At 36.5% G+C, this 24570-nt stretch overlaps 6 protein-coding genes across 9 annotated transcripts in view; 4 read left to right on the top strand and 2 right to left on the bottom strand.

Moving 5' to 3' along the window:
- Window positions 1–398: 398 nt before the first annotated feature.
- LOC118742566 (E3 ubiquitin-protein ligase TRAIP) lies at window positions 399–3476 on the top strand. The gene is made up of 9 exons (XM_036474730.1): window positions 399–761; window positions 836–1051; window positions 1123–1192; window positions 1256–1446; window positions 2049–2141; window positions 2206–2263; window positions 2319–2435; window positions 2503–2748; window positions 2812–3476. Exons 1-9 carry the CDS (start codon window positions 646–648, stop codon window positions 2995–2997), a joined length of 1293 nt encoding a protein of 430 aa, XP_036330623.1. The 5' UTR covers window positions 399–645; the 3' UTR covers window positions 2998–3476.
- LOC118742565 (armadillo repeat-containing protein 6 homolog) lies at window positions 3421–5885 on the bottom strand. Its single transcript, XM_036474729.1, has 7 exons — window positions 5489–5885; window positions 5310–5433; window positions 5034–5201; window positions 4360–4977; window positions 4131–4271; window positions 3925–4074; window positions 3421–3862 (listed from the first exon to the last, which is right to left on the bottom strand). Exons 2-7 carry the CDS (start codon window positions 5424–5426, stop codon window positions 3644–3646), a joined length of 1413 nt encoding a protein of 470 aa, XP_036330622.1. The 5' UTR covers window positions 5427–5433; window positions 5489–5885; the 3' UTR covers window positions 3421–3643.
- Window positions 5886–6449: 564 nt separating this feature from the next.
- On the top strand, window positions 6450–9725 carry LOC118742569 (eukaryotic translation initiation factor 3 subunit J). The gene is made up of 6 exons (XM_036474738.1): window positions 6450–6654; window positions 6887–6978; window positions 8451–8567; window positions 8696–8984; window positions 9072–9208; window positions 9290–9725. Exons 1-6 carry the CDS (start codon window positions 6639–6641, stop codon window positions 9350–9352), a joined length of 714 nt encoding a protein of 237 aa, XP_036330631.1. The 5' UTR covers window positions 6450–6638; the 3' UTR covers window positions 9353–9725.
- A 1388-nt stretch (window positions 9726–11113) lies between these two features.
- LOC118742567 (WD repeat-containing protein 89) lies at window positions 11114–12930 on the top strand. Its single transcript, XM_036474732.1, has 6 exons — window positions 11114–11217; window positions 11276–11465; window positions 11530–12132; window positions 12200–12421; window positions 12565–12664; window positions 12729–12930. Exons 1-6 carry the CDS (start codon window positions 11193–11195, stop codon window positions 12873–12875), a joined length of 1287 nt encoding a protein of 428 aa, XP_036330625.1. The 5' UTR covers window positions 11114–11192; the 3' UTR covers window positions 12876–12930.
- Window positions 12931–12959: 29 nt separating this feature from the next.
- On the bottom strand, window positions 12960–14239 carry LOC118742570 (ceramide-1-phosphate transfer protein). Its single transcript, XM_036474739.1, has 3 exons — window positions 13968–14239; window positions 13697–13911; window positions 12960–13483 (listed from the first exon to the last, which is right to left on the bottom strand). The coding sequence occupies exons 1-3, from the start codon at window positions 14084–14086 to the stop codon at window positions 13188–13190; spliced, it is 630 nt and encodes a 209-aa protein (XP_036330632.1). The 5' UTR covers window positions 14087–14239; the 3' UTR covers window positions 12960–13187.
- A 4175-nt stretch (window positions 14240–18414) lies between these two features.
- The window catches only part of LOC118742568 (lachesin), a 58560-nt gene continuing 52404 nt past the window's right edge, over window positions 18415–24570 (top strand). Inside the window, exons 1-2 of one of the 4 annotated variants that reach the window (XM_036474737.1) lie at window positions 18415–18583; window positions 18762–19327. In XM_036474737.1, the coding sequence (XP_036330630.1) occupies window positions 18778–19327 (550 nt within the window). In that variant the 5' untranslated portion in view covers window positions 18415–18583; window positions 18762–18777. Of the gene's footprint in view, window positions 18584–18614; window positions 19328–24570 lie in introns of all 4 variants that reach the window. The other 3 variants (XM_036474733.1, XM_036474734.1, XM_036474735.1) reach the window with 3 other exon arrangements.

The following is a 24570-nucleotide window of genomic DNA, read 5'->3' as shown; positions in this document are numbered from 1 at the left end:
GATCATGCGATAAATTATGAAAATTTTTAATTAAAAATTTTGGACTGCGGCGTATGTGCATTTTTTCATTGTTTCCGTTTTGTGTTTTTTTTTTTGCCTTTTTTAGTATGTATGGCAGCACCGGCATTTCAGTTCAATTGGTGTACAAGGGAAAAAGTGAGGTTGAATTCGGAATTTTTTGCAAGCCTGGATCCGTTTTGGAAAATTTTCCCCAAATTTCCGCCAGATTTGACCACAGTGCTCTACACGTCATTGCCATTTATTTACGAAATGTAAATGCAACAGGGTGTAAACAGTGTTTATCACCCTATACTTCCGGTAGTGCCTTCCAGTGACGTCCGGTAGTGCATTCCAGTGGAAGTTTTGTGATCTTCCCTGTTCTGACATTCATTCTTGTTTTTGTTTTGTGTTTCTGATAAATTTTGGCTAAATTTGACATTTCCTTTTGGACGTAAAATTGGCGGCAACAGCTGTAAATAAAAGATTGGAAAAAGGAAAAATTGGCAAGGAAGAAAGTCTGAAAAAACAGTTAATTATTTTGCGAAAGTTTTTCCGAATCGTCCGCTCTAGTTTCGTTACATTTATGTACATATTTGTTTGTTGAGTGCTGATTATTTAGTTTAGGTAATTTCGTAAGCAAACGAGATGCTCAATTTAAATTGTGTTATTTGTGCTGAGCTCTTCGTCGCCTCCGATGATGTGCGTGCCACCAATTGTGGTCATATGTTTCACCACACTTGTCTCAAACAATGGATGGAGCGGTAAGTGTGCCACAATCTCCACGAATAGTTTTAGATGAAAACATAACTATTCTATTTACATACACATGAAACAGTTCAAAGTCCTGCCCTCAGTGCCGTAACAAGTGTACGGACCGAAATGTATTCCGCATTTACTTCAATTTGGCGAATCTGGATGCCAGTACAATAGACGTAGGCTCCCTGCAGGAACAAGTAGATAACACAAATTTGCAGTTGAAAATGAAAGAACAGGAGCTTAACAAAGCGGAAAGGCAGATTAAGGAGCTTAAAGACCGGCAAATAATGGCAGCGTAAATTCAATTATACAAATTTAACATTTTAAATTCATGAAATTAATCTGTTCTTTATATTTACTAAATAGAAAAACAATTCAAGCGATGGAGGCTAGAATCCAGAAAAATGATTTCGCGATTCTTACGTATTCAGAGCAAGTTAGTACTGCATTTGTTTTTGCAAATCATATAACCATATATGGTACTTTTTTCCGATTGTAGCTGAAAATCCTCAAGACTGAAGCAAAAATGGCCGATGACTACCGTAAGGAGGTGGAGCGGCTAAAACAACAAATAAAAACAATCGAGTCTGTACAGTCCATACTCGCAGCTACAAATGTTGAAGCTGAAAAAATGCTCAAACTTGAAAAGGACCCCTTACGTTTGAGCACTTGGGTGGCGGCACTTAAGCGGTTAGTATATAAAAAGTAAAAAATGACTTTAAACTTTAAAGCCATTCTACCGAAATTTTTTTTTGGAAATGCAGCTGAAATAGCAGACATTTGCTGGATGATACTCACTGTGAGGACGTTTACTTACGCCATCCTTAGTATTTATTTATATTGTAGGTATTCACACCAACATCAATTCATCGGTTCAGTTGATTACCTGGTTAAATTTTTAATGCAGCTAACAACAACAAAACGCACTGGAATAACAATCTGCGACCAGGTAATCTGTTAACCAAGAAGGTGTGAATGCTTACATAAGTTCTATGTTTACAGTTGTATATATCGTCGCTACCATGTCAAACTATCCAATGTGCGAAAATGCTTTTACAATTACGATACCTTGCGCATGCATTTAGGGGGCAACGCAAATGCGCAAGTCGTCAAATTTCGAGTATTAGAAGCAGAGAATACAAAGTGTCGAATCCCACACTTTTTTCCAAGGACAACAACATTTTTTACAACAGTTTCTTTGCTCTTCTGAAAATTACCCATTTTCACATTCGCTAGTTTGACATGGTAGTGACGATATGTCGACTACAGTTTTTATTCCTATTCAAATATAGTGAGCTACGTACCTGTGAAACCAAGAAAACGGATCTTAGGAGAGCAATGAAAGTTATGCAGGACAACTTGCGTCAAGAAATGGCCACGAAAAGGTAACATAATCCTTCAATATGTTTTAATTGCCGTTTATATGTTTGCCTTCTGTTCAATTCGCAGATCTTGTGAGGAACGCATTTCACTATTAGAAAGTGAAAATTATCAGCTACAAGAGAGAGTAATAAAGGCTTCAATTCTAAAGACTCTATCTCTGAAACTCTACTTTCTTCCAGATTAAAAAGCAGGAGACAAAAGCGTCGCCAAGCTTTATGACTGATCATCGACGTCGGAGCACTGAATCAGCGCCGATTGCCTTACCCGAAAAACGCCAAACTTTGTCGCCGACAATTGTTCGTAAAATATCAAACTTTATAAGTCTTTTATACTTACATTCATTTCTATATCGTCTTTTTGTAGAAGGAAAATATTAAAGTTATTGAAGACTCCAACTCGCCATATCTCAATATTAAATCAAGCAGCATAGGTCTTCTGCCATTATTTAAGCGTAATCAAGAAATTCAGCAAGATCGTACAGCAATTACTACAACAAAATTAGCCACATTGAAAATATCGCCGAAAAAGACTGAGAAAGGAATTTCCGCTAATGGCATAAGCAGTAGTTCTGGAATGCTGCGTAAAACTCAAAGTGATATCACAGAAAAGGTTAATTTGGAGTCTCATAAATCTTGAATTGTATTAATTTACCCTCAAATATTTCATATTTAGTATTCCATTATGAAAAAACCTCGCTTGGCTATAAGCACTTCCTCAGCAACTGGCAAACACTTTGGCATGAACTTTGAGCTGAGTGCTACGCGTACAGGATCTCCCACAAAACCCAAACCAATTGGGAGCACTTTGGACAGCCGACTAAGAGCTGGTGGACTGCGCAATTTTAAGTTAAACAAATGATGTCTGCTGGCCGACTTGCATTTGCAATTAATTTATAGCCAGCATGTATTTAAATTAATGTAAATTAGATATTTATGAGATTTTTTTATTATTGTGTGCTATTAAGTTTAATTATTTTGTAGTCTTAAACAAGTTTTTTTTTACTTTTGCAATTGTATGGGCGCATTTTGATACTCGCACGACATGCATTTCTAGCCCATAATCCAAGAGGATTTAGCCAACCAAGAGCTATTGATTCAGCTATTTAGCCCTGTTAAAGTGAAATGAGACGTGGAATGGCTGAAATGTACAGAAAACTTTTGTTGGAAAAATTACATGTATAATGAGATATTAACTGTGGGCAACGCATGCATCCAACAAAAAAGATGGCATTTGTTATAAAAGGCTATGTTTATTAAGGTTAATTGATTCGCGTTTTTTTTTTTTGCTTTTCGTATGAATGTAGAAAATTTTTCAAATAAATAGATGTTATAATCAGATGTTTGATTTGTAATAATACATATATATAAATATTCAATTACTAGATGCAAATGCCATGGTTTGAAAGCAGTTTCAGCGGTGTTGCTTTATGTAATACAAGCTCATATAAAAAGAATGTAGTAAGTCATAATTTTCTCAGCATATATGCTTGCAGATTGCTTAGCTCTCACATGCCAATAATTTTCTTCTCAGCTACGCCGGTAAATTCTTCACGAAGTTCCACTTTACACCCTAAATCTCGAAGCGCGGCCTTTATATCCTGTTGTATGGACGGATGAGAACTCATTGCAGCATTCAACAAATCTTCTACACCATATGAAAGCCAGCTCTCACATTGATCTCGTGAACGAGAAACCATATTTCGAATGGACCAAGCACCGTTACGCTATTTAAGAAAAAAACAAAATGAAAATTGCAATAACTAAATGCTTGAAGACACATTATTACCTGAATAATTTTGTTATTAGGATGTTTGCGCAAAGTTTCTACAATTGCTTCTGCTATACCAGTGCCAAAGAAGACAACGCTGTTATCTTTTACCCGCAAAGTCAATGTTGCGACGCAAGCCAATGCGGCAGAGACTACATTTTCATTGGTCTGTGGAAGATTGTTTTAATGTTATAGATGAATCTCATATTTGACATAATACTTACCATATGCATTTCCAGCACCTGTTTGATAATAGGCGCTACGCCCTGTTGCACTATATGTGCCTTTACGGTATCATTTCCCCCCAACGCCCGCACCAATTTCAGAGCTTCACGGTTTACACGTGTAGATGTTGAGTTTTCGATCTTAAAATAATTAAAAATTTTAATGAACATTTTTTTGTAAGATTATACAATTTGCATACACATATGTAGGTAATATTTGGATGCTCACCATAATATCAAAAACTAATTTAAGTCCACCAGCATCTTCAATTGTTGTGCAGAATTCTTGGCGTACAGCCAACGCACCGATTGTTAACATCAAATCCGCCAAAACATTTGGATCTTTATATTCGCCTAATAACTTTGTTAAATCAACAATATATTCGCTGGCAATGCGGCGTGCATGTTCATGCGCACATCCAAATTCCACGCGTATGTCGTCGTCCAGCACTAAATAGCGTAGAACCGCAAGAACTTCACGTATTAGCTTAACGCTGTTTTGCTTCGAAACAAGTGGCTTCAATTTTTTTATCACGCCCGCATTTGCGATGTTTTGGCGATTGATTTCATGCATTATGCTAGCCTTTTGTAGCCATTGCAGTGTCAAAATCGTAATGTCTTCATTTTCGATGGCCAATAATTTAAGAATGATAGCCAGTGCCTCAGCATCAAAAATATCCGGTTGCTTATTTGTAAAACTATTGGCAGCTTTGAGACAGCCTTCCAATACAGGTAAATTAGGTTTAAATTCTTCCGCAGATTGTTGAGTAGCGAGCTCCTGCTCTAACAGCGTAACGAGCGCTTCATGGGCACCATTTTTACCAGCGAGAACGCGATGTGAAATAGACTGAGAAGGGTTTGTGAAAAGCAAGTGATGCTAAGCGGAAAGTAAGAATACATTACCTTTTGACATTCGGTATCTAAGACATTCAAATTATCCAGGAGTTTCTCAGTATCGGTTGATTTTTGGCCTATATACGTTTTAATTTCATCAATAATTTCATTCAACACCGGCTTACCAGAGTCGGGATTTATAGTCAAATCTTTTATGATGTTAGCCAAATTTATTCCCTAGTACCAAATAATGCAGTGTTTAGTGAGTGGGAGAGAATGGCGACACCCATTCACACTCCAATAATATACATAAATATATTCGCTGAAAATTCATGTATTACTTACCTGTGCCTCAAATTGTTTGATTGTCTCTTCTTTGGCTTCGTCCGGAGCCATTGAAAAGTCGACAATATTTTCCTTCACTACCTCATCAAAGGTTTCTTGCGAAATAACTTTAGCCATTCTGCAGCTGATTTGTAATTTTTTATTTAGCTGGGGATGAAGTCATAAAACCACCCACTCACCTGGTTTTCGTAATGGAAAATATTTTCCTTCTGGATTCTGCTAACCTTTGAATTTAATCCAATTAAAGCACCGATTATTAAATGCTTCTATGCAGCTCCAGGACCTTTTTAGTGCATCGGAATTTTTAACTCTACAAGTGAAATTTCTAATTTTATTAACACGATTAATTTTGCCAATATTTGTTTTTTTTTTGACGTCTCTTTTTTCTGCTGTTGTTTTATTTTTCCGTTTTCAGCTGATTTTGAAGCATCTGTCATCAAAGAAACTTCAGCAATGATAATAGTTGCGTTCCCTAACTCGCAAGAAGTTTTTGGGTTGGCTTTCCTTTATGAGCGATGGTTAAAGAGACGGTGCTTTACGCGAATTTTCCCACGGGCACTGTCAATAACTTGTTCGATGTGGGCGATACGTATAAACGTAGTATTAATGAGAAAATAGCTGTCAAACAACAAAATGACAGTTGAAAGCAACGAAGAGCTCGCAAACCGTTGCAAGAAAAAGTTTGCTTCGTACGACTGGGTTCACACAGAGAAACTTTTGTTGCTTATTTTCGGCAACTTCTCTTTTGGTGTTGCCCCTCGCGTTCACACAGAGCAATTCTTTTGTACACAATTGTTTTTGTCAGCTGTGAACGGCCATCTATAATTACTCAGACGAACGAGAGCACAAAGCGTGTTGCTCGAGCACGAGCACGGTGGGGCCCTTCCCCCCTCCTCGTCACTCCCTCTTCCACAAGTAACGAGTTGCCGCGACAAAAGTTTCTCTGTCTGAACCTAGACTACTTATTGCGATCTAGACGTGCGGGATCTCGCCCGCTTCGTCACTCAAGTGAGATTTGCAAGCAGGTGAAGACGGGCTATTAGTATGTAACATAAGACTTGGTAACTCTGGTGAATCGAAACAAAAAATTGGCAACGGAGGAAAAGATAAAGATGTAGGGGAAGCAACAAAAGAAAATTTGACGTAAATGGCACAAAGAAGAAAATCTTGCACACGTTTGTCACGGTTTTGGTTTGTCTGTCGCATTTTTGCTTTAAATTTTCAACTAAACAAGGAAAAATTGCAAAATCCATACGAATAATAAGAAAATTTGTAAAAATCAATCAATATTAGTTGAAACCCAGCATTTTCGAAGTTTCATTCGACAGAATGGCCGACGATTGGGGTAAGTAGCTGTTCTGGAATGTTGTCGATTCATCATCAGTGGCTGCCACAGTGCGCACTCAAGCCTTTTTTGTCATTGAAACTGCCACAAAAACGCTGCATTGACAGCAGCAATTTCACTTTATAGCACAAGGGCAGCAATGAGTTGACTTAAAAAAAAAATTATGCAAGCAAAAAATACAACTATTTTTAGTCACATTTCGGTATTAACATACAAAAATTTCGTTTTATAGAGGCAGCTGCTGACGAGGAGGTGATCATACGTCCTAAAATCACAAATGATGTGAACAAATGGGAAGGAGAAGATGACGATGAAGACGTAAAGGTAAAATATCGAATTATTTATGTAGATATTGCATATCGTTTAGAATGTAAATAATCTTCATAGTGCATTTTTTATGGAACATTTTTTGTTTAGTACTAAGACATTCCTGCCTTCTAACAGTATTAACATTTTAACTGCCCTTTACACTATTCGTTCAACGCCTAACATTTAATTTAGTTTACTTTTACACTTCCACGTGGTCAATTATTTGTTTGCTTTGCACAATTTTAATCACAACCAGTTTTCAAAACGTTTTGCTTTGATTGCAAATCTTAATGCTTGTGCCATGTATGTATTGACAATAATCAGCAAAAGCTTACAAAAAAAAATCCATCTGTACATGCATATCATCGTTTAAAGTACAAAACCGCGTATCAACGAAATGCAAAACCTCGTATCAAGATAATGCAAACCCTCGTATCAAGATAATGCAAAACCGCGTATGTGAGGTTGCATAAATTATATTTTAGAGTAAAAACATTCATATTTCAAAATGGTTCTCTTTTTTATAAAGCAGTTGCATTTCTGGCTAGTATATTTCAGACCGAATTGATAAGGATTGAGCCAAGAACTTGTGTGAGCAAATCCAATTTTTGGCCGCAAATGTCAGTTACCCAATTTTGCAGAATGTCGATACGCGGTTTTGTACTTTAAACGAAGATATGCAGTCTTACTTCTCTATAGATAACGAACTTCTATATAAAGACGTTTTCTCTATTGCGAAACCACCTCAAGAATGTTCTACTCCTTAAAACGAATTTCCATATAGCGAAATTTTCTTTATAGCTAACAATTTTTGCAGCGTTACTGAAAGGTTATCGCTTTCAATCTCCGTATAAGGAATTTAGTTTTCTTTACCAATAAAGTTATACTCTGTTCAAGGGAACACGAAAATTTTTAAATTGTATGATCAGTTATTGCTACCGGGAAAAATTCTACTAATCGCAAAAGCAGTTCCAGAAAACACTGCTAAGAAATTTGGCTTCCCCCCGGAAATTTATCATCAAGGTTTAAACGCAAAAAGGGTTGAAAAGAAGAAAATAACGTCCTAACACTGAATTTGTATAAACAAATGTTATTGACGAGGAAAAGAGGAGAAATGTACTTAAACCAAAATAATTGATACCACGACATACGGATATATTTAACCGGTACGACCGGATTAATATTTGTCCAAGGACTGTCACTCCAGCACGACGTGCTAAAACTCTTTGGGGAATTCGTTATACTAATAAAAATGTAACATAGCTATATTTTTCCTTTTGCTATATAACGAAGTAGTATTTTGGAATTCGTTAAAGACAAGTTTTACGATATATGAATATGTGTATGTACATAAGTGGTATATAAAATTCATATTTGGTTAACTAGGATTTGAGCGCTAAATAGCTAATACATTTTTGTAATTTATATCAATATGGATGCACATATGTACATTTAAGTTTAATGGCATTATAATTTTTGGCATACAGGACAGTTGGGAAGACGAGGAAGAAAAGAAAGATGAGGAAAAGTCCGAGTCAAAAACACCAGTGCCAACAAAAACTAAACCAAACAAAGCTTTGAAAGCCAAATTATCAGAACAAGAGGTATTTCAGTAAAGAAATGTATAAAATACTATGTATTTTAAAATTTTTATTGTATCGCTGATAAAATTGAGATTATTTTTTTTTTTTATACTAGCGCTTACGTTTGACTAACATATTTTTTTCTATAGCGCCTAGCAGAAGAAGAGGAAGAGAAACGTTTAGCTAATTTAACGCCAGAGGAAAGGTTAGCAGAAAAACTACGGTTGCAAAAAATTCAGGAAGAATCAGACCTCAAAAGCGCACTTGAAACATTTGGTGTATCAAATCTTGGTGGCGGGCTGGACGCCTTTAATCCACAAACGAAAGAAGACTTCAAGGAATTCGGCGCGACGCTCAGTTGGAAATTGTCACAATACAAAGAGTCACCACATTTCCCTCAATTTGTTGAAGATCTAGTACGTAGCATATGTGTGAATTGTAAGTGTATGAAATAGATGTAATACATATAGATAAATACATATCATCTTATGCGATATTTAAACATTTATTTTGTTTTCATTTCAGTGTCTGCCTCGGATATTAAGAAGGTGAAAATTAACGTAGAAACCTTGCACACAGAGAAGCTCAAAATGGAAAAACAAAATTCGAAAAAGCCTGCTAGTAAAGGAAAAGTCAAAGTCACACTGCGTACAGAAACTGATGTATGTATTAACAAATTTAATATACTATACTTTTTTACCGTAACTGGATTATTTTACATATTTGATATTCTCTTGGCATAGGATATTGATGTCTATCAGAAATACGGCAACGACTATTCAGAAGATTATGATGACTTCATGTAAATACTGTTGAGAAGCGGCTAATATAGTGCATATAGAAACTTTTGCTTCAAGGTTTTTTGTTATAAAATTTAAATGGAATTCCTACAAATAGATTGCCACGATCAACATCTAAAACTGTACACTTAAATTTTTTGGATAACAAATTTCTAACATGCTTGTGAATTCATTTTATATTATTATACTTTATTAAATAATGTATAAAAGAAAAAAATACACTACATACTTTTGCGACTTTTGATATCTGCACACGTTTTTTGGAGAAGCTATCGGCGTGTGTGCCACATTGATGATATCCTAATAGCGTAGGCAACTGATTTGACAAATGATTAGATTTAATAAAGTTAATCAGTACGAAAGACAACTAAAAAATTTACACCAACCACGGCTATACTATAAAGATGTTTTTGTTTTGCTTAATTACAATTTTTTACTAGCACTCCTATCGCGAATGTCGACTAGTAGTAGATAAACGACTCTTATTCGAGTATCGCTTTTCCATGGTATTGAGCACGTCGATTTCTCGTTCAATAAGCGACTGTGAATAGTTTTTTATCGCTCATTTTTCTACGACTGTTAGTTTGTAGAAGGATGAGCGACTATAAACCATTCACACGCACTTATTGAAAGAGAAAACGACTTTGAAAATACCACCGATAATCGATAATCGCCTAACAGTCATTTATCTACTACTAGTCGACACTCGCAATGTATGTTGGATGTTACATACATATGTATTATACCGCTGACATTATTTATAATGATTTAATAGGTAGAAAAACTATGGCACCTTACGTTATCTTTCAGTGGTCAAACGCTCGACGACTTTTCTAAATATCCTCAGTTTCCTACCAATATTAAGAGGATGGCAACCCTAGCTTTCGCGTCCTTTTTGTTCGAATTCGCTACTATTAGGGATGTTCAGTAGGAAGTAGGAAAAATTCTTTAATTTTCAGGTTTTTTAAATAACTTTTAATTGCAGGTCTGGTGACTATTTTATTCGATATTATTTATAACAAACCATTTAATTATAGTTCATATGGAGAAAATGTGGGGGAGGATCATTTAAGGAGATTTAAAACAACATAAATTACTGAAGGAAATTGATTAATTTGTGAGAATGCTTAATTTGTGGGAATTAATAGGGCTGTTAAGGATATTGTGTATATGATTTTGCATTTGCATATTTCGGAGCATTTGTAAAGTCACAACAATAGAACACTTGTCATATATCCTGAACAGCTCCACTCTGTTTGATGGAGATAAATAACAAACCTGCAATTAAGAGTTTTTCAAAAAAAAAAAATGTTGGTCAAACTCCCTTTTTTGCAAAATTGAAAAACTAAAATGGCGACCCAATAAATTTTCGATCACTTTGATTAACCCCTCCCCACAAGCAAACCTAGTGCTTTCAAGGAGACATATCTTTTCATATGTATGTATATATTTCTAAATGCGAAGTAAAAATAGCACCTTTCACGATGGTTTTCCAGAAGACCTCAAAATGCAGAGTTTTTAAGGTTTTGTTTTTCTTGAGAGGAGCAAACTGATATATGAAGTTTTGATATTTTTATGATTTTTTTTTTTGTTGTTAATGCCAAAAACTGTTTTTCAAGAACGACAAATTTTTACAACTAGTCAATTTCATTTTCAATTCAGAAAACCAGACAACGTAGAGATAAGTTTCCGATATTTCAGGTATCGAAACAAAATATTGTATCGATATCGTATCGTAACTTCTGATATCGATATAAATTAACGGATATGTTGAACAACGATATTGATATCTTGAATATCGTAGAATACGCCTTGATCGTATCGGTATTGCACATAATCAAAACAAATGAAAGAAAAGTTAATTTCCAGCGGTAAATAAATGAAATTTTTAATATTTGGTTCGTAATTGCCAACTAATTAAATCCTTAGGCGGCGAAGCATTCGATTCCCGTCAAAATAGTTCAAATGATGACTCCGAGGACACCACAAACGTATCGGGTGATGAGGACACGTGCGGCCTGCAAGAGGTAAACGATCTGTTTCAAATTAAATGCAAAATCGCAGATGAATCTGCAGTGTCTTTGAGAAACGACTACGTGCTTAGCTTAGCCGCCGACAGGTGAGTTGTCTTAGCCTTTTCTTATATCAGTATTATTCTAGTAGCATTCTACTTCCCTATGTAGTGGCTTCACACGTGTTGCCGCTGGATTATCAAGCGCTACAGTACACATATTCGATATCAATGCCCAACGAACACTCTCGACATTATCCGATATACCGGCGCCAGTAACCAATGAGCGTACGACTACTTGCGGTGTACGGTTTTTAGATGAAACACCCAATTGTTTATTAGTTGGCAGCAGTCATGGTTTAGTACGCCTTTTCGATTTACGCACACAAAGCGAGCAAGCACGTTTCGAAGAGGATATCGAGTTTACACAAAGTATTTCTAATTTTCGGGCTGCGAAAGGCATGCACATGCAAAAAACTATAAATTGCTTTGATACCAATTCGAATGGACGTATACTTTGCACTGGAACTAACCAAAGTCAAGGAAATGTATTTTTGTTTTTCTATGATATACGAGAACGCAAACCCCTTGGTGCTTACTTTGATAGTCATGAAGATGACATAACCGCATTATGTTTTCACGCAACGAATCCTGATCTTATGTGCTCAGGCTCAACAGACGGCTTAATAAATGTGTATAACCTCAAAGAGGCAACGGAGGATGATGCGCTGTTAACAACCATTAATACGGAAAGTAGCGTACAGATGCTTAACTGGTGTGCACAAATTTTATAAGTCCCTTCTCAAGCACTATATTTTTTAAATTCTATTGGACATTTTCAGGCATAAAAATGTTTATGAACATGACCTTATTTCTTGCATTACGCACTGCCATGATTTCCATGTGTACCTTGCTGATGAAGCTGATGTGGTGGCAAAGTTTGAGCGTGAAAAAATTGCCGAGGCTGCAAAAGGAATAAACGAGACGAAATGTAATGTGATCGGGGCTCATAGCTTGGAAAACGGTGACCTGTTTCTGCTTGTCGGTACAAATCGTGGCAAAAGGTAAGTTAATTAAAATTACAATGAAGGCAATAATGAGTAAAATTGTTTAAATTGAACACAAAATATATGCACGATTATTGCCTTTTTGAATCATACAAATGTACATATATACATAGATGTGTATTCCATTAATTTTGTTACAGTGAAGTGTTGCGTTCGCTACGTTTAGGCAAAGATTTGCTGCCAAGGGCAGATTTTATTGGCAATAAACAGCTTGTTCGTGCAAGCATATTTGACCAAAAGGTAATTATTAAGTTAACTGGAATTAAGTTTTTACTAATTTTTATGTACATATATGTATTTATAGAGCGGTACCGTAGCGACTGGCGGTGAAAGTGGCTTTGTAACCCTTTGGACGACGGAGAACACAACTAATGATGAGCCAGTTTTAACCAGTAGCTCGAGCGGCTTAAAACACAAAAGTAAAAAATTAAAAAAGAAAACGCCTTATTAATTTGTAATTCATTCTATATCACTTTAATAAAAACTGCATCAATACAATACATAAGGCGTATTTTTTTTTTACTATTAGAGGAAGTTTACTAGTTTAAACATTGAACCTTAATCTTAAATAAGATAAAATTATTAAAGCAAGAATCAGCGCAAGTGAAATAGAATACTTGATGTACTTAAATTGTAACTATTTGCTCAAAAGTTGCTTAGAGGCATACTGTCGCGAAAAAAATACTAAATATTACATTTGCGATCCGATATTTGCCTCAACTTAACATTTGGAATGCTCTAATTAAATTCAAATTCATTTTATTTAGGGTAACCCGTGGAGATCGTTGTCACTATAAAGAAGTTCAACACGATCGTACACAGATTTTGTGTGCTTGAGCATTTCGGGTAGCACCTCAATTGCACGCGTTACATTCATACACACGCGTTTTAGTAATTCACCCTGTGTAGGTAGAGCGTACATAGCGACCACAGCTCCTTTGCGTACCACCCACGGATGATGTTTCGCTAAGGTATCGTTGTATGCACTCTTGCAGCACGCGTGTGCCTTATCACATTCATTTAACTCGGACAATCTTCTAAGAAACTCATATATAAATTCTGAAACGTACAAAGAGGAGAAAAGGGTAATCAGTGCGATTGTGCTAATAAAGCAACTTCGTAGATCACAAATAAAAAGATACTATGCACATTTAAATGTACTACATACACAAATGAGACATATTCAACTTATCTACTTTGATAATTTGCAGCTACTAAGATAAGCAAAGCCACTTTCCAGCATTCAAACACTTTGCCTTCATGCCAACTCACCCAATCCTCTATGTAATCGTAGAAGCGTCCGACAGCCTGACACATAGCTATTATCCTTAAGAAGCTCCTCATCTTTTTCGTAGGATATCATTGTTTTAATAGTCACAAAACGTTCTCCAGTTGATTCATTTCGCCTGTACTCACAGAGTATATCGATTTTACTGCGCACGTCGCTACTCACAAATCCGAATACCGTGCCCATCAATTGGAAAAACCTAAAGAAAAAAAACGTTAAATAAAAATCGCCTGGGCGCCAATGTAGTTTTAATACTTATTGATCTCCTCATAAGCCTCCAAATAGGAATCTAGTAACACATCATCACTATCATGCAAACAATCCTGGAATATTTTTGCCACTTTTTCTATGTCAAAGCGTTCTGATGCAGACATGTCTTTGATGTTAAATGATAAATTCTATACAAAAATTATTGTTTATTAAATTCTATAAATCCAATTGGACAATGAAGATTGAAATATCAGAACAGGATCACAACAAAGAAAATGATTACAAGATTAGCACTGTTGCCAACTTCCTGCTTTTCGTGCTAAATTTTGTGCTTTTCTTTATTTAAAACGCGGAATACTTTGACTTTGGTGCTTTGAAGAGGAGGCAGTTAATGCGCCGGTGGATAATACGCACAAATAAGACACATTAAAAAGGGAAATAAAATTTGGTCGGAAAGAAAAGTTCTTTACGTTCCTTTAGTTTATGAGATCATAAGAGAGTGCAGTCTAGATTTAAACCTCCACATAGTTCATGAAACTTAATTTTTTGTTTTTATTTTCGCTTGATAGGAATTGTAGAAAAAATTAAGCGAAGTGAAGAAAAATTTAATATTTAAATAGCTTAAATCTAAGCAACGCTGGACACCGCTGCAAATTAGAAAATAAGAACAAAAATGTTTACGCCGCGTCATTTGGACGAAAATATTCGAATTCATAGAAAACAGAATAAATTCGACCGTCGAGCAAGAAACATTTATTCATTTGAATCACCATACCTACCATAAAGTCCAAAATAGTCTATTAAATCCAAAAAATAAAAATTTTTTTGCTTTTTTCGTATTCAAAGCTTGGCAACACTGAAGATTAGACGTTTGTTTCAGGGTTGCTTTTTACACTTTGCCTTTGCTGTCAAGTTTTGTTCGCTTACCTTTTGATTTCCGTTTCTGATGCAAATAACTTTTACAATATGCTTTAAGGGTATTCATAAATGCTTATATGCCAAGGTTGTGAAAAAATGCAATTAAAAAATAGTGCTAAACTATTATAATATATATGTACATTTCATCCTTCGGTCGTAGTCTAAACATCGCACTCAAAAAAAAAAAAAATAGAAACAGTGATGGCTCTTTAGCCGAGTCATTAAACCTTATCACTAGATATTGGGGCGTATTCTTGCTTTTGTACGAATCAAAAATCATGAAATTTTCCTATCATTTTGTATTCAAAAATTTCAAATTTTCGATTCGTACGAAACCCAGAATACGCCTCATTATCGTTTTGTCGTTCTAACCATTCCCTCTTATTTTTTCAGGATGTCTTTGAGTGACAAAAGTCTTTGCTAAGACCATGGTGGTCAGAAGACATCCCTACGAACACACATACGAGATCCATATATTGATCGTGGAATTGAAGGACCTGACTATCTAAAAAAGAGAGGCAATAAACGACATTCACCACCATCCTCAGACGAACAGCTTCAACTGCTTCAAGAAAATCTGCTTAACTCTGCCGCAATTAAGGTCGGGATACTGTTGCTGGATTGCAATAAGATTTAGTGGAGCTTTTGGGTATGCTGATAATAATACTACTGTAATACTGAATTCCTTTTGTTGTGTCCAAGCAGCCTCATGTGTGAGATACATAGCCCGTGTGGAGCCTGATGTTAGGGTTCACTGAAATCTGCAGCGTCTACTCCAAATGAGGTGCGCCTGCAAACTTATTGAATACCTGCAAACAATAGATCGTGGGCTGGGCTTGGAACTCGCCACGTAAAAACACTGTCTGGGGAAGAGACCTGATGAGCCTACTACGGTTTACGGTTATGCACCTGGTATGTTCGGACTCTCGGAGAAGCTACGCCTATGCCTCTTCTGGCTGCCATAACCAAATACAAGGCTAACATTTCCCGCAGGTCATGTAATACGACAGACAGGACATCCACAAAGCCACTTTTGTGTCTCCCGATCAAAAACCAAGAACAAAACTGAGCACATAGCGATTGATGTCCTTCCATTTGGTCTTTCCATCGCAGTAGGGGTATCCTTCTCCCTCTGCTACCTCCAGCGGGTTCTGAGTTGAATATTTTCAGGGCTGGAGTGTCGGTATCCATTCGAACGGCATGGACAAACCAACGAAGCCACTGAATTTTAATTCGCTGCACTATATCTATGTATATCGTTGTAAAAAGCTCACACAGCTCATCGTTAAATCGTCTGCGGTACTCGCCGTCGGCAACGAGAAAAGGCCTGTAAATCTTCCGCAGAATCTATCTCTCGGGAACCCCAAGAGCCGCGTCATTGGGTGTTATCATTGTCCAAGCTTCTGCGCCATATACCAGCACGGGTATGATGAGTGGCTTGTGGTACGACGAGAGAGGACTTTACTTCTGAATTGCCTAGTCAGTCCAAAGTAGCCTTTGTTGGAAAGAGTGATTCTGCGTTGGATTTCACGCTCTTGCAGTAAATTGTTTTTGAGCGGTTCAATTCTGCGACTCTTATTATTTTCTCCATCAGATTAACACACATGAAAGGGAGTCGCCCTGTTTGAAACCCCGTTTGTTAGTAAACGGTTCGGAGACAAACTTACTGCATATGCTGCATATATGATATTTCTGTTATATTAAGTGGAAATTATCTGTCCATACTTAGCCCACTACGGGGCGTACATCTTTGGGCGGCCGAAGCGGGGGCTTAGTGTCAACGTAGAAAAGTCAGACCAGGAAATACAACGTTCCGAATTGATCTAAACCTGAAATGGATGGAATGATCCTCCAGGTGAAGCATAGCACCAAGTACCCCAGAATAATAACAGTACGCTGTCGTAGCGACTCAATGTAGAGAAGAGGGTGAAAAGGCTTCCCTGGCATTTTTATAATGGCAAAGGATTCTAGGATACATCTGGGGCTTATCGCCTTTTCTTCCTCACTTTGCATAGAGTATTGGTGTGGTGAACAGCAATGGGGAAGAAAACATTTCTTAAGAGAATAGAAAATGTATATAGGCTATCAACGATCGGCATGACAGGGGCACTTAGGACTACACCAATAGCAGTACTTCACACCTTGGCTTCCCTTTCCGGCGGATCTATCGGCCAAAAATATAGCGTCAAAAACTATTGATAGGCTTTATGCTACGGGACAGGTCTTATGGTCACCGTAGTATAGCGTCAACTTTACATAGACGGATTGACTATATCATCCCAGATCTTCACTCTTGTACTAACTTCTAAACCCCTATAGAGGTCGATGGCTGGCGTGAGGGCATGAGGACTGCTGGCTCGGTGAATGTCTATAAAGACGGATCGAAGTTTAAGAAGGGCGTAGGGTCCGTAGCCGTTTGAGCGGAGCTGTCAAACTACTACAGCATTTTCCAGGTGGAGGTAATGGCCATAAAGAGGGTGGCGGTGAAGCAGGTGTATCTCTATATCGGCAAACAGGCTCTAAAAGTGTGGCGGAGTGCATGGCACCTCTGGATTTGGAGGATAGGCTTGCCAAAGGGGGTGCTTTGTAGGAAACCATGCTGATAGAGGAATCCATGCTGATAATAATCCTGAAGGCGTGGAATTAACATTACAGCCCACGTTTTAGGCGATTATTGCTTATGTCCACAGATTTAATAATTGCGCCGAGTATTTAATATTCAGCTCCGCCCGAACTTAGACTTGTTTACTTGTTTTAATATAAAAACTACTTTCCATTTCGAGCTTCTGAGTTATAGCTTATTCTTGAAGAAGATATTCAATTACGCTTAAAACTTATATTTTCTGACGAAAGTATTTTCTGGTCACCTTAATTTGCTTACCTGTGCTTTGTGGCTTAAATCAACAATTTGTTCGCAGCAAGTCACGATTAATTTTCTCCTGTACTCACTCACACACACACATCTAAACCGTAAACTCACCAACTAAGTGACGTCTCTTGTGCTCTGCGCCATCTTTATTGGTGTAATATTTGAAAAGTTAACGAACAAAAGAACGAGCACACCACCGCAAGCGGTCGAGCGCCAAGTAATGTATCTACGGCTATGTTGTATCTTGTTTATGCCACTCATTCGCTGTGCAACAGTCATCGCTTGTGGACATACGTGAAAAGTGAACGGAGTGTTTCAGAAGAGTGTGTTATTGGAGTTAGTACCTAATTGGCAAGACTAAACTGGGCTTAAAGTAAAACGTTAACATAGAGGTCTGAGTGCATGCATTTATATGCGTTTCAAAAGCAACGAAGCAAGTCAACCAAGATAAAAGAAAAGAGCAATAAACAAGAGCCTAAATAAAAATTTCTAGTGTAATATTTTGTGGTAGCCCCAATAAAGCTGTGGTTTGAAATTAAGGTGAAATTCATCAGCATCCAAACGTGAAAACGAAGAGAGACACCTACAACCTAGGCAGCCCAACTGTGTGTGTGTGTGTGTGCGTGTGTACAAGTCGAGCTACGATTGTGCTGAGCAATTTTATACATTTTACGCTTTATGTGCTTTCGCTCTTCGGGTTTAATTCGAATGGATGCAAAGTGATCGCCAAACCTGACTCAGAATTCTCACAGACAGACCAGCAACAGTTAAAGTGTATACGGGCAGAAAGAAGCAGCAAGTAAGCCAATCGGCCAGCTAGTAGTCTTTAAAAGTTTATTGTTCAACATACAATAAGCTATATTGCAATATATAGGTACATATAATATAATCACTAAGCTATTTAGGGTGTGGTACAGAAAATTCCATAAAGTAGTAAAAATTTAAAAATTTCTAAAGGAAATTCGCGTGAATAATCAACGTTACAGATTAACTAGTTTGTGCACACATACATACATACATACATTAACTATGTGCTTATTGTCGCAAAAAAGATCAACAACCAACTTCATGGCCAACACAATGTCCTCTTCCACCTCCGTTGCCGTCGCCATTGTTGTCTGCTTGTGGACGCTTATGGCGGGCAGTGCGCAAGCGCAACGTACTCCAACAATTTCGTACATTACACAAGAACAAATTAAGGATATTGGTGGCACAGTCGAATTCGATTGTTCGGTACAGTACGCCAGTGATTATCAGGTTCTATGGTCAAAGACTGATACTGATGCTGTCTTCCTATCCACCGGTTCAACGTTAGTGATTAAAGATTCACGTTTCTCGCTACGTCACGATCCCAATTCTTCCACATACAAGCTGCAAATTAAGGACATACAGGAGACTGATGCAGGTACCTACACCTGTCAGGTGGTCATTTCCGTTGTGCATAAAGTTAGCGCCAACGTAAAGCTATCGGTACGTCGTCCGCCTGTCATCTCCGACAACTCAACGCAATCGGTGGTGGCGAGTGAGGGCAGTGAGGTGCAGATGGAATGCTATGCCAGCGGCTATCCGACGCCAACAATTTCTTGGCGACGTGAGAACAACGCCATCTTGCCAACAGGTATGTTAAATTCACAAGTTTACAATTAAGAAGAAGAAAAAAAAAAACAAAATTTAAAATGTTAGAGAAATTTGCGCATTTGCTTGGTGCCAAGCTGGGAAGAATATTTTTAAAGTTCTAGAAAGAATAAGCGCAAAAATGCAAGCTAAATATCTTATTTGAGTAAGATGTGCTGGAAGAGAATTAAGCGAAGCTTATTAGTAATGCATTTCAAAGCTAAGCGCGATATGAATGAAGTCTGTCTGACTCACTTTTGTATGAATTTATTTAATGTCATTGTAGCGAGAAGTTGTGGTTGTGCGATAGCATTAATTAAAGTTTAGGGCGTCGCAGTTGCAATTTTTTTTTGCTTATGGTCGACGATCAAGTAAATTCTATGTATGTGATATGAGTAACCATTATTAGTAAACAGCTTATGATTTTGTATTTAACTTACTGTACGTGTTTTTTTTTTTTTTTGCAACAAACGATGTGGTCAGTGTCCTCTTTGAGTGAGAAAAAAAACTAAGGCGTGGAACTGTCCACTTTGGTTAGGCTCGCGTGTTTGTGGACATTAAATAAATTAAAACTGTGCATTTTGGGAGAAGCATGCCGCGTCGTATATACGTACATACATATGTACATTAAGGTGGTGTAGAAATAAATTTTTTTTTGAAACTTGCTTTGGAATACCTGGAGAAATAGTATTTGCCTCATCGTTTGTTCGGAGGGAGTCAAGTTTTGAAAAAAAACGAACAAAACTCTACCACAGATTTTTAATAAACAAAGCAGAATTTTTTTAAAACGGTGTTTTGATCTGACCTGCGGTCGCTGACCCTGAATTTGACGCTCATTTATTTTTCCAAAGGACGTTCTCTTAGATATCGCCAAAAATGCTGTTTTCACGGCATTTTCGAAGTTATTGGTAGTAATCTCGAAAGCCATCTTGGAAAAACAAAGGAATATTAAATTCAGGTTCAGCGACCGCAAGTCTGTCCCAAAAAAGGAACTTTAAAAAAAATCTGCGCAGTTTAAAATCTGTATCTAAAGAAGAGTGTTGTCCGTTTTTCAAAACTTGATTCTGTCGGGAGGAACTCTAAATAAAAAATGAGACAAATAATAATTTGCATCTTTAATTCTGGGCCAGAAAGGCACCTGTAGGTATTCAAAAAGAGCGTATTTTCACTCCACCTTAATAGGCATACATATGTACGTACATATGCATCAAAAATGTACACTTTCGCAAGCTTAAGAATTTTTTCCTGTGTTGCAATGACTTTCGCTGGAAATGTGCTGGCATGGACGTGGTAATCGTATCACGTGAGCTAAAATTTAATTACGGCTTAACTTATTTTTAGCAATTTCCTAGCCAAGCCTATACATATTACGTAAAGTGTGCGCATTTAGAGTTAATTGCAAATATCAGAAAATATATAATTTAATTTACACTAAATTCCCTTTTTCTAATACATACACCTACATATGTATGTACCTACTCCCCGTACCTATGCACACACACTATATTTAACTTGTTTATAGACTCCAAACCATTCCCAAGCAAACAAAGATCTGTTACTTAGCAAGCACTAACGGCGTTAGCATTCAATTACTTTCGTGATACATTCGCACATAGCCGCATTTGCTGTGAGTGTGGCGTTGACTGTTCTCAGTTGTAGGTGCGCAAACAGGTTCCTCTCATAGAATTGCCCGTCACTGCACCATTCCTCGCACTAACAATCCTCTTCGCTTTGCCACCTAGTGTGCTCAACGTTTTGCTTGGCTTGTTGCTTGCCTGGCTTACAGTTTCAGGTGTTTATTTTCGTCATTAGCGTCGTACCTGTCTGGGCTCAGTGCTATTTAGTTGTTGCCTTCTTCAACTAAATTTAGTAAATACTTTTAACAAATCTACATACATCCATATGTACAAATGTACATTAGGGACGGCTGAAAATACGAATTAGAATTTTTATTGGCAATAGCAAAAAAAAAATCTTTGCGAAAGATGAAAATTTTAGGTAAATAGCTTAGGCTCACGCACGTCAGTCAAAGTTTCATGTGTTCAAACAATTTTTTTCTTAACTTACTTGGATCGCCAACTTAATTCTCTACCAAAACAACATTTATTAGCAAAATAATTATTTTTTAAGTCTGCCGCCATCACCAACATTTAGGGTTTGAATAATAAGATTAAAAATTACATTCTGCCTAAAATTTAATAAAAAACATTATGTATGTAAGTGTATTTTCTTCATAAAGAATAACTATTTTGTGAGGAGCTGAATTTCGTATATAATTAGTAATTTATTAATTATTTTTTTCAGCCATAAATAACACAATCATGAATTGTAATTATCTCCTAACTATTAGTCCTGTTTGTAGAGAATTAAATTTGCTATCGAAGTAAGCTAAGAAAAAAAAATTGTTGAACACTTTGAACTTTGATTGATTTGGGCGCGCCTAAGATATTGCACGAAAATTTCTATCTTTACCAAAGATTTTGTTTAGAGCAGAATTAACCATATTTATTCTATTAACAATAAAAACCAAAAAAAAATAAAGATTTTAGGCGCACCCTAATGTACCTACATAGATACTACTACATATATAGCAAGTGTAAACTTTTCATTGTATATCAACTTGTTTTTATTTGCTATGAAAATTTTTTAAATTACTCTATAGGGATTGGGTATGCAATTTTTCATACTTAATAAATTCGTACCTTTTTCAAAATTCAACAATGCACAATGAAGTCAAACAAGCAATCTACGGTCATTCTTTGCTCCCAACTACCTACGCTAACTTTTGTTATTGTCTATGTACATATATGTATACTTATGTATGCATAGCTAGCACACTTTGCCACACTAATTGTACTTTAAATAAATGAAATTGCAATTTTACGGAGCAGGTGTTTGGTAGATGCAGGTGAATAGAAGAATAGCAGCCGGAACGGCTCAGTTTAATGTGTGCCTCTAGTGTATAGGCTTGTATACTGTATAGCGTTGTACTCATAATGAGATTAACATGAATGCTTCAAGGATCCTCAAAAAGTATTGTTTATGGTAGTAACTTTTTCAATATTAACGTGAATTTGTTTTGTTCAAAAAAAATCCAGCAGGTTTAAATAGTAGAAATAATGGCTTTATATGAGGTACATCTTTTAGGCTCATAAAAGAAGTTTCCATTTTCTTGGGTGCCACAGAATTGATAGGAGCCTCATAATTTCATTAGGGTAGACTTTTGAAGATGTGTGTAAATATACTGATGCTCATCATTACCTTTTCTACCATGAGAAGATTAGAGACTATGATTGAACGAAAAAATGTATTGCAATGTAAGCGAGCAGGTAATGTGTAGCTGAAGATTTGATGTCGTATCATTGAGATAACCGAATTGTTGCATTTCTAAGCGATCGAAGGGATAACAAAAGGTATGATCGGTCATTCTCGTAGTTTTGTTCCGAAGAAAAAAATGCGAACAATACTTTGCGGAACATTTCTAAGGAACTTTCTCTCGAAGAACAATTTGGGAACTAAAGTCTAAGGAATTTTCTGACACCAAACGAAACGGGAACAAATCTTCTCTGAACTATTCACGAAGAATGGAAGCGACAACCAAATTTTTCACATAGCGTTCATTACTTTTAAATGTCGGAATACTAAAATTAATCAAAAAAGAACCGAAACATAATTATGCAAATTAAGTAAACGAAAGACTTAAGACACGAACTTTTCTTGCACAGAAAATAAAAAATTGTTCCATAAATGGACTGTTCACCCTAATGATAAACGATCTAGAAGTGGCTGTCTTCTGGCTTAGAATCAAAAATCGTGGTTCCAACTGAAACGATTTTACATCCCAACACGCAGACGCCCCTCTCATTCTTAACGTTAAGTTCTCAAAACTTTTGTTCTCGTTTTTTTTCTCTAGCAAAACGTTCCTCAGACTTTTGTTCTTATTTGAGCGTCCTTGTGAATGTTCTCACTACTTTCGTTCTCATATTGTTCTCATTGGAAAGACTCCCGAAAGTTTCGTCCTCATTATGTTCATTTTCTTCTTTACGAAAACGTACCCGAACCTTTTGTTCTCATTTTTTTCCCGTTCAAATTGCTCTCAATACTTTTGTTCCCGTTTGGTTCTTTTGTGGCAACGTTCTTGATATTGCATTTCGTTCTCGTGCACAATTGGAACGCCTTCTCGGTCCAGGGTTTTGAAGGCTCAAGTAAGACAAAAAGTTTGAGAACAAAATTAAGTGCATACATACACATACGCAGTGATTCTCAGTGAATATGTTCCAGTGATTTTGTTTACAATATTTACAATGTTTTTCATGATAAATATTTTTCACTAATTTTAAATAAAACTATAGTTTAAAGTTGAAAATTTCGTACAAAAATCTCAATACTGATGTTAACAAAATGTATTACAAAAGCAAACTAAATGGTGGATTCGCTATAAATATTCGAACTCATTTTAGAGACAGAAAAGTCTCAGAATTGTGAGTAGTAACCCTCATTATGAGCTCAAAAAAGGGTTAGGAAAGAACATACTTCCCTTCTTAGAAAGGTGCCCCAATACGCGTCTAAGTTAGGAGTCATATTAGCGTCTGAAATATAACGCTGTGTGAGTCTTAAAAACATGCATTCTTTATAATTCTGATCATTGATAAACTTTTACTTCTACTTTTGTTCAACTGAGAATTTATGACACCAAATATATCAGTCTGGTTGACTGGTCTCAGAGTCATATTTTTGGCGAAAGAAATATTCATTTTTTAGACTCATAAATTCAGGGCACTCGGAAAATTGTTTAAAGGGTTAATTTACAAAAATGTTTATAAATATGTTCGTTCGAGACGTTACTCTTTTTGCCGTTGAAAAAAATTGATTTTTTAAGGCGATAATGTGGTACGCATTTTATTAAAAGTTATACATATGTATGTAGTTCTTAAAACTAAGGCCAGGCATAGTTTTGTTTCAATCAATGTAATTTTTGATAACAAAATACGAGAATTGAAATTGCCTGCATTTTTCCGTTTTTGGTTGACTATTTTTCGGATTTGACCTTATACATATAAAGATATGTAAGTAAAAGTCTAAGTACGTTTGGAAGACGCCACACCCCCTTTCACTGCAGCGATTATAGATAATTAGTATAGATAGAGAATGGAACATAATTACCTTACTTGAACGCAGCTAGTGGTCTATAAATTTGTCATAATTTATCATTGCTATATCAGTTTGATAGCTTGATTAACACACTAT

Source organism: Rhagoletis pomonella, unplaced genomic scaffold (genome assembly GCF_013731165.1).
Source record: "Rhagoletis pomonella isolate Grant_MI unplaced genomic scaffold, Rhpom_1.0 Rhpom_scaffold_00007, whole genome shotgun sequence".
Classification (NCBI taxonomy): Eukaryota; Metazoa; Arthropoda; class Insecta; order Diptera; family Tephritidae; genus Rhagoletis; species Rhagoletis pomonella.
Note: the sequence above shows the minus strand (reverse complement) of the source record. Positions and strands in the feature narration are given on the sequence as shown.

What these genes read in the sequence shown, in the direction of transcription:
- LOC118742566 (XM_036474730.1), top strand. Translation starts at nt 646, where the DNA reads ATGCTCAATTTAAATTGTGTTATTTGTGCTGAGCTCTTCGTCGCCTCC. An exon ending in CTCAAACAATGGATGGAGCG is followed by an intron (nt 762 to 835) that starts GTAAGTGTGCCA and finishes CACATGAAACAG; the next exon opens with TTCAAAGTCCTGCCCTCAGT. An exon ending in GACCGGCAAATAATGGCAGC is followed by an intron (nt 1,052 to 1,122) that starts GTAAATTCAATT and finishes TTTACTAAATAG; the next exon opens with AAAAACAATTCAAGCGATGG.
- LOC118742565 (XM_036474729.1), bottom strand. Translation starts at nt 5,426, where the DNA reads ATGGCTAAAGTTATTTCGCAAGAAACCTTTGATGAGGTAGTGAAGGAA. An exon ending in TCAAACAATTTGAGGCACAG is followed by an intron (nt 5,202 to 5,309) that starts GTAAGTAATACA and finishes ATTTGGTACTAG; the next exon opens with GGAATAAATTTGGCTAACAT. An exon ending in AGGTGCTGGAAATGCATATG is followed by an intron (nt 4,075 to 4,130) that starts GTAAGTATTATG and finishes AATCTTCCACAG; the next exon opens with ACCAATGAAAATGTAGTCTC.
- LOC118742569 (XM_036474738.1), top strand. An exon ending in CCAAATTATCAGAACAAGAG is followed by an intron (nt 8,568 to 8,695) that starts GTATTTCAGTAA and finishes TTTTTTCTATAG; the next exon opens with CGCCTAGCAGAAGAAGAGGA. An exon ending in ACGTAGCATATGTGTGAATT is followed by an intron (nt 8,985 to 9,071) that starts GTAAGTGTATGA and finishes TTTTCATTTCAG; the next exon opens with TGTCTGCCTCGGATATTAAG.
- LOC118742567 (XM_036474732.1), top strand. Translation starts at nt 11,193, where the DNA reads ATGAAAGAAAAGTTAATTTCCAGCG. An exon ending in GGTACAAATCGTGGCAAAAG is followed by an intron (nt 12,422 to 12,564) that starts GTAAGTTAATTA and finishes ATTTTGTTACAG; the next exon opens with TGAAGTGTTGCGTTCGCTAC. An exon ending in CAAGCATATTTGACCAAAAG is followed by an intron (nt 12,665 to 12,728) that starts GTAATTATTAAG and finishes ATGTATTTATAG; the next exon opens with AGCGGTACCGTAGCGACTGG.
- LOC118742570 (XM_036474739.1), bottom strand. Translation starts at nt 14,086, where the DNA reads ATGTCTGCATCAGAACGCTTTGACATAGAAAAAGTGGCAAAAATATTC. An exon ending in GCTTATGAGGAGATCAATAA is followed by an intron (nt 13,912 to 13,967) that starts GTATTAAAACTA and finishes TTTTTTCTTTAG; the next exon opens with GTTTTTCCAATTGATGGGCA. An exon ending in ACGATTACATAGAGGATTGG is followed by an intron (nt 13,484 to 13,696) that starts GTGAGTTGGCAT and finishes TGTACGTTTCAG; the next exon opens with AATTTATATATGAGTTTCTT.